The sequence below is a fragment of the Silene latifolia genome, chromosome 4 (genome assembly GCF_048544455.1).
Source record: "Silene latifolia isolate original U9 population chromosome 4, ASM4854445v1, whole genome shotgun sequence".
In the NCBI taxonomy this organism is placed as follows: domain Eukaryota; kingdom Viridiplantae; phylum Streptophyta; class Magnoliopsida; order Caryophyllales; family Caryophyllaceae; genus Silene; species Silene latifolia.
In genome coordinates, this window is record NC_133529.1 from 13,764,773 (window position 1) to 13,771,535 (window position 6,763).

The 6,763-nt window shown below is 38.2% G+C and overlaps 1 protein-coding gene across 1 annotated transcript; it reads left to right on the forward strand.

Annotated features, from left to right (window-relative positions):
* The first annotated feature begins 2,916 nt into the window (after nt 1-2,916).
* Nucleotides 2,917-6,558, forward strand: LOC141651101 (receptor-like protein 6). The gene has a single exon (XM_074458826.1). The coding sequence runs from the start codon at nt 2,917-2,919 to the stop codon at nt 5,866-5,868; it is 2,952 nt and encodes a 983-aa protein (XP_074314927.1). The 3' UTR covers nt 5,869-6,558.
* Nucleotides 6,559-6,763: the final 205 nt, after the last annotated feature.

The following is a 6,763-nucleotide window of genomic DNA, read 5'->3' on the forward strand; positions in this document are numbered from 1 at the left end:
CCAATTTGTCCAACATGCTAATTTTTTTACCAATTTGTCCAAGACCCTCTACTTTTTTTACCAATTTGGGAGTTTGGCCTTTTTTAAAATTCAAGTTGTTGCTAAATTATTGGAGTTGTCCATTTAGATAGCTTGGTTTAAACCACTATTTCATTAAACTAATAGTTTAAATGGGCCTACCACGTAAAAACAATCAATAGTAAATGTGGTCCAATCAAGCTAGTGAAATATTTAACTAAACCAATGAAATACATTATTAATTTACCATTGAACTTACTCTTATACAAAAATTTGTAAGGGTTTGTCATTTGTGTAGTTGAATATGGTTGATTTGCATGATGTCGTATAGGGTTGGTTAAACATTCGGGCTGAGTTGAATATCATTTCTTGTACTTGTTTAGCCTACTTATCTAGCAAAATCCGATTCAACCTGATCCATTATCATCCCCAGTCTTGTACCTCACTTGTAACCAGTCACTAGGGATTCTCCAAGGGACCAGGCTATATGAAGAAGGATCAAGAAGTTCTTTAGTTCTACTTCTTGCTCGTCGAGATTTACTTGCTAAAATGTATTTCTTTGAAGTAATATGTTAGTTATAGTCTGTTATACTCATTTCATACCCCAAAACATATAATATGGTGTGACAAGTTTCCTAATACAGAACCAATATTATTTGTACAATTGTACACCTATTCCCGTGAATATTGGAGATACCTTTGATAATTTTCTTGACTAAAAGGATTCCCCTCTAAATGTTGATGAGGCCTAGGGGCTAGGGCTATTAATGAGATGAGACATTTCGCGAGCAATTTAAATTCGGTTCGGTTAAAGCTCGGCTCGTGTGAGCTCGGTTCGGGCTCGAGCTCAAGAACTTAACGAGTCAAGCCGAGTTAACATTGACTCGGCTCAAAAAATTCGTGAGCGCCTCGAATTTGTGTAATTAGATAAGATATTACTCATATTTTATAAAAATGTTTTGTCATGATTATATATTTGTATCACATATCAAAAATGTCTCATTGATTTTTCAATATTTGTAAATAAAACTTTCGAGCCTTGCTATTGAAAATTTCGAGAGAAGAAAACGAAAATTCAACAATTGGGCTCGAGTTGAGCTCGAGCTCGCGTTAACGCTCGCAAACTTCATAACGAGCACAATTTTTTCAAGCTCGGGTAAGCTCAAATTCGAGTTTTACTTATGAGCACAAGTCGAGCAAGGCCAAGCTTGGGCTCAACTCGACTCATTAACACCCCTAATGAGGCCCAAGGGTGGTTTCAAAATTACGTCTTCTATCAAAATTGAGATGTACCGTAAGGTCCGTAGACCGTAACAGACTAACAGGACGGTTTAGGATAAAAGTTCAATAATATTCAAACGTAAATTGCATAATTTCAGTGGCATCTTAAGATAGGTAAAAACAAAAATCTTAATTTTGTAGATGACGACCAAAATGAGAAAAAAGAAAGAAAATTTTCGGTGTTCAATGACCCAAGCAGGCCTGATCTTACTAGTCGTACTTTTTTCTGCACGTTAGTCAATAAGTCATATTTAATTTTCGTAGTCCAAAAAAACGTCTTCTCTTGACAGTTTACATCATGGAAGAAAAAGAAACCCTTAAGAAAGAATTAGGTTTCTCGTGATGTTACTTGGGAAAATTAGATATGACTTATTGACTAACATGCAGAAAAAAGAAGTACGACTAGTAGAACATAAACTGGTTACAACCCTAACTAAATTAAATGGCATTTACATTACACATTTAAATTAAGTGGACGATACTTTAAGCTAATTTTTGTGAAATACTTCCTCTGTTCACTCCGATTTCATACATTTGATTAAAATACTCTTTACATATATTACCCAACTGTATGGAGTTGGGGTAAACGGAGGGAGTATATATTTGTGGCAAAACGTGCTTTCTAGGTATTGCAAATTCCTACAATAAATCAAACGAACACGAGTCAACAACAACAACAACAACGTGCCTCAACAGCTTCCACAAGCGGAGTTTCTATGTTGTGATATTGTATATATAAGAAAAAAATGCTATTTTCCACTTGTTTATAATTAATTTTTTTTTAAAAAATATACTCCATCCGTCCCGGTGAATTGTTGTCCTTTGGTTTTGGCACAAAGACCAAGGAAAGAAGAAAAGACCAATAACTAAATGACAAGTGGAACAAATTGAATGAGAATTATCAAATTACTCATCAAGTTCATTCTTAAAATAGAAAGTACAACAAATGACTGAGACACCCAAAAATGGAAAAGGATAACAAATGACTGGGACGGAGGGAGTATTTGTTAAAAGACATTAATCATTTCAGTTTCTGACCCGAACTCAACTCGGCCCGTATTTTACCAGAACCCGTGACCCACTCGTCCCGTTTAACAAGTCTATATTGCAGGTCTTATATCAACTCAACCAAACGCGAATATCAACTCAACCAAACGCGAATGAGTAGCATTGATGATGTAGCTAGTAGCTGAGTGGTGATTCACAAATTCTCTGCAATTTTTCTAGCCCTCAATAACACATTACTAATCACTGCTGCCACACACAACTACTCGCACGCACCAATTCTATTATACACACGAACCAGTGGCCAAAGGAGAGAAGACGCACACATCTGTCATACACACGAACCAGGGATGACCGGAAAAAAAAAAAAAAAAAGTAAAAACGTTCACTTCCTGCATTCCACAGTGTCATTCAACTTCCTAAATGTTATATACAAAGTTTGAAAATTCAAAACGGAAGTTTGACACTTTCAAATCCTTCCCAACCTATTAAAGAAGCAGATTTTTCAGCTTTCTATATCCATCGAAGTATTAAAAATCAGAATACTCGCATATAATAAACACCAAGAACTCAAGAATGCATCTTTTGTTGTACTTGTTTAGCCTCTTTGTAATGTCATTCAATGTCAGAATTATACATTCTAATTCTCTGTCTTCATTTCAGCCAACGTGTCCAGATCAGGAGCGACTAGCCTTGTTGCAGTTCAAGAATAGTTTCCAGATAGACTGTTCACGTGACTCTCCTTATAGCTATCCAAATATCATACCTCATGAAAAGACGAAATCATGGGTAGGACGGCAAGGTGCAGATTGCTGTTCATGGGACGGGGTGCAGTGCGACAGGAAATCGGGCCACGTGATCGGCCTTGACCTCACAGCCAGTTGTCTTTCCGGTACTTTTCCACCAAACAGCACTATCTTTAACCTGGTCTATCTAAGAAAGCTCATCCTTAGTTACAATTTCTTCAACCATTCTCGAATCCCTTCTGAGCTAGACCAACTTTCTAAGTTGCAAGTCCTCAGGCTCTTTAACTCAAAATTTAGTGGCCAGGTACCACCAGAAATTTCAAAATTATCCGATCTTACTGTCTTAGAACTTGGAGAGGACTCGACGGAAACTAAATTGCTAAAACTTCAAAATCCTTCCCTTGACAACCTAATTCAAAATCTCACTCATCTACAAGAGCTCGATTTAAAAAATGTTGATGTTTCCTCAACTGTGCCAGTTAACCTCCAAAACATGACCACTTTAAAACAGATTAGCATTGATAACTGTAATTTGTACGGTAACCTTCCACCAAATCTTTTTCACTTGCCACATCTTGAAACCCTCAGATTGAATTTAAATGGCGATATTGGTGGGTCTCTTCCTGAGTTTCAGTGGCATAGTCCTCTCAAAAGGATAATTCTATCTGGCACATCTTTGTCCGGAGAATTGCCTCCTTCAATTGGAAGACTTGCTCAATTGAAAAATCTTGAATTATCCCTTTGTCAAATATCAGGATCTATCCCATCCTCTCTAGGTAACCTGACAAAACTCTCACAATTGCACCTTGATAACAATGATATTAGCGGTGTCGTCCCACCCTCAATATCCAATCTAACAAATCTTGAAGCTCTATTTCTCATGAACCTCAATGTTAAGCCTGGACAACTGATCTCAAACTTAGCTAAGCTAAATACATTGACTGCTGTTGGCCTCAGCGGAATGACACTAAGAGCTAAGATTCCACCTTCTTTCGCCAACCTTACTGAGCTTCGTGAATTAGATCTCAGCAATACTCAAGTAATGGGTCAACTTCCACAGTGGTTAGCAAATCAGTTGCTGGGTCCAATACCGCATTGGTTTACTCGACTAACAAATCTACAAGGTTTGATACTGTCTGACAATAATTTGTCAGGCAATTTTGAGAAACTTTTGGGTTTAGAAAACCTTCGTTATCTTGATTTATCAGGCACCAGCCTGACATTTCCCCCCACTCCACAGACCAATTCATCTCTTTCCAAGCTACAACTCCTATGGCTAGTATCTTGTAACTTAACTGATTTTCCAGTATTCTTGCGAGATCAGCAAAATATAGAGTATTTGCGGCTTGAAAATAACCTTATCAAGGGTAAAATTCCACAATGGTTTGTGAATACAAGTAAAGAAAGTCTCCTGAGTTTTGAGCTTGCTAATAATAATTTGACAGGTTTTGAACAACCAGTGACAATCCTCCCATGGACTCGCTTGGAAGTATTTGACATTGAGGGTAATAACTTCCAAGGAGAACTTCTTATCCCGCCGGTGTCTATAAAGAGTTACCATGTCTCAAGCAATTTGTTTTCAGGAGTAATACCGAAACAAATATGCATGGCTAGATCTCTAATCGTGCTGGATTTGTCCAGCAACAACTTGAGCAGCCAGCCAATCCCTCATTGCATAGGAGATCAGCTTGGCAATTCATTACAAGTTTTGAACTTGAGAGAGAATAAATTCCATGGCAGTATCCCACTATCCTTCACATCGAACTGCAATATAAAGATGATAAACCCGAGTGAAAATGAATTGGAAGGTGACCTGCCAAGGTCATTGGAGAACTGTACGAGGCTTGAGGTTCTCGATATAGGAAAGAATCGTATAAATGATACTTTCCCATCATGGTTAGCAAGTCTCCCCAGCTTACAAGTTTTGGTTCTGAACCATAACAACTTTCATGGAAGCATATCTGATCAAGATTTTGGTTGTCCATTTTGTAGTCTGCGCATCATTGATCTATCACACAACTTTTACACTGGGGAATTACCATCGAGATATCTTCGAAATTGGAGCAACATGAAGCCAGTGATGGAAGGACAATCTGATTCATATAATACAAGGATTACTTTTGTATCGGAGTTGGGTAAAAATGAAGAGGGGTCTGTATTCATCGAGAAATTCCCATACCCTATGACTATAACAAGCAAAGGAAGCGAGCGACTTTACTCCAAGATACTTGAAGTGTTTAGAGTTATCGATTTCTCCAGCAATAACTTCACAGGCCAGATTCCAGATGTCATTGGCGAACTAAAAGGGCTTCAAGCACTCAACTTATCAAACAACAATTTAGATGGCAGGATCCCAGTTTCAGTGGCTAACATGATAGATCTCGAGTCCTTGGACCTTTCTCGGAACATTCTGTACGGAGTAATTCCCCCAGAGTTGGCTCAATTAACATCTCTTGAGGTCTTTGATGTTTCCTACAATGACTTAGAAGGCCCCATACCACAAGGAAACCAGTTTGACACCTTCCTAAGTGGCTCTTATGTGGGAAACCCAAGACTCTGTGGAAACCTTATATCTAAAAAATGTAACAATGCAGAAGTTCCCGAATCCAAACCAATGACAACGGACGAGAGCAATGAACACTCCAGATTAGTTGACTGGGTAGTTAGATCATGCGGGTGTGTGAGCGGATTTATAATTGGTATGGTCATTGGGAAGCTCTACATTACTGACAAGTACCACGGATGGTTTATGGAGACATTTCAACGGAGGCCAAGGAGGAAAGTGAAGAAAGCAATAAGACACCAACGTCGCCGTTGAATCTGCTTGTTTAATGCCTTTTGTTATGTGTTAAAGTTAGTAGCCTCTCATTATTTACCTTTTATTCATCATGTTACCATCCTAGCAAATATAATTTCGAGGAAGTCTCGTAAGACCGTCTCACATTACACACTCGAAACAAACAAAAAGAAATAAATAAAAATATGAAAGAATGTTAGAGCTCTCATGCTAAGTTTACCGTGAAATCGTCTCATATAAAAACTGGGTACAGTTACTCCTCACAATTAATTAGAGGTGATCATGGGCCGGGCCAATGCGGGCTTGGGCCGGGCCCTTCTAATAAAAGCGGCCCATTTGTGTGGGCCGGGCCGGGTCGGCCCAGTTGTGTGGGCTTATTTAGCAAGCCCAAACCCGGCCCTTATGGGCTAATGCGGGCTATTGGGCCTAAATGGGCTTTTTCGGGCCCTAAAATTTACGACTTACCCTAGGGAATAATTAGCGTAATACCTTCAGTTACAACTTTTAAAACATACATAGTGTATAAAATTGCACAAAATATGATGAAATGCATAATAATTGCTCTCTAAAATAAAATAATGACAAAAATCGCCACTTTAGAATGCTTAATCATGCATTCTTAGATATGATTTATGTTATGTATACTTTGTTTTATAAATCTAAAAAAATATACTTGAGTTTGTAAAGAGTTGAGTATAACTTTAACGCTACTTTAATAGGTTTTATTAGAAAAATATTCATTATTAATAAATATGGGTAAGGCGGGGGCAAAATTTGGTAAATCTTCATTTGGCAAACCCGCCTTTAAAATATTTTGGGCCTTTTAGGCTGCCATGGGCTTTTTTGGGCCAAAACTAAAGGCCCAAGCCCTTTAAAAAACCGGGCCGGGCCGGGTAGGGCCAATGGGCTTGGGCCA

Excerpts from the sequence above, each read along its gene's own strand:
- LOC141651101 (XM_074458826.1), top strand. The coding sequence starts at position 2,917 with ATGTCATTCAATGTCAGAATTATACATTCTAATTCTCTGTCTTCATTT.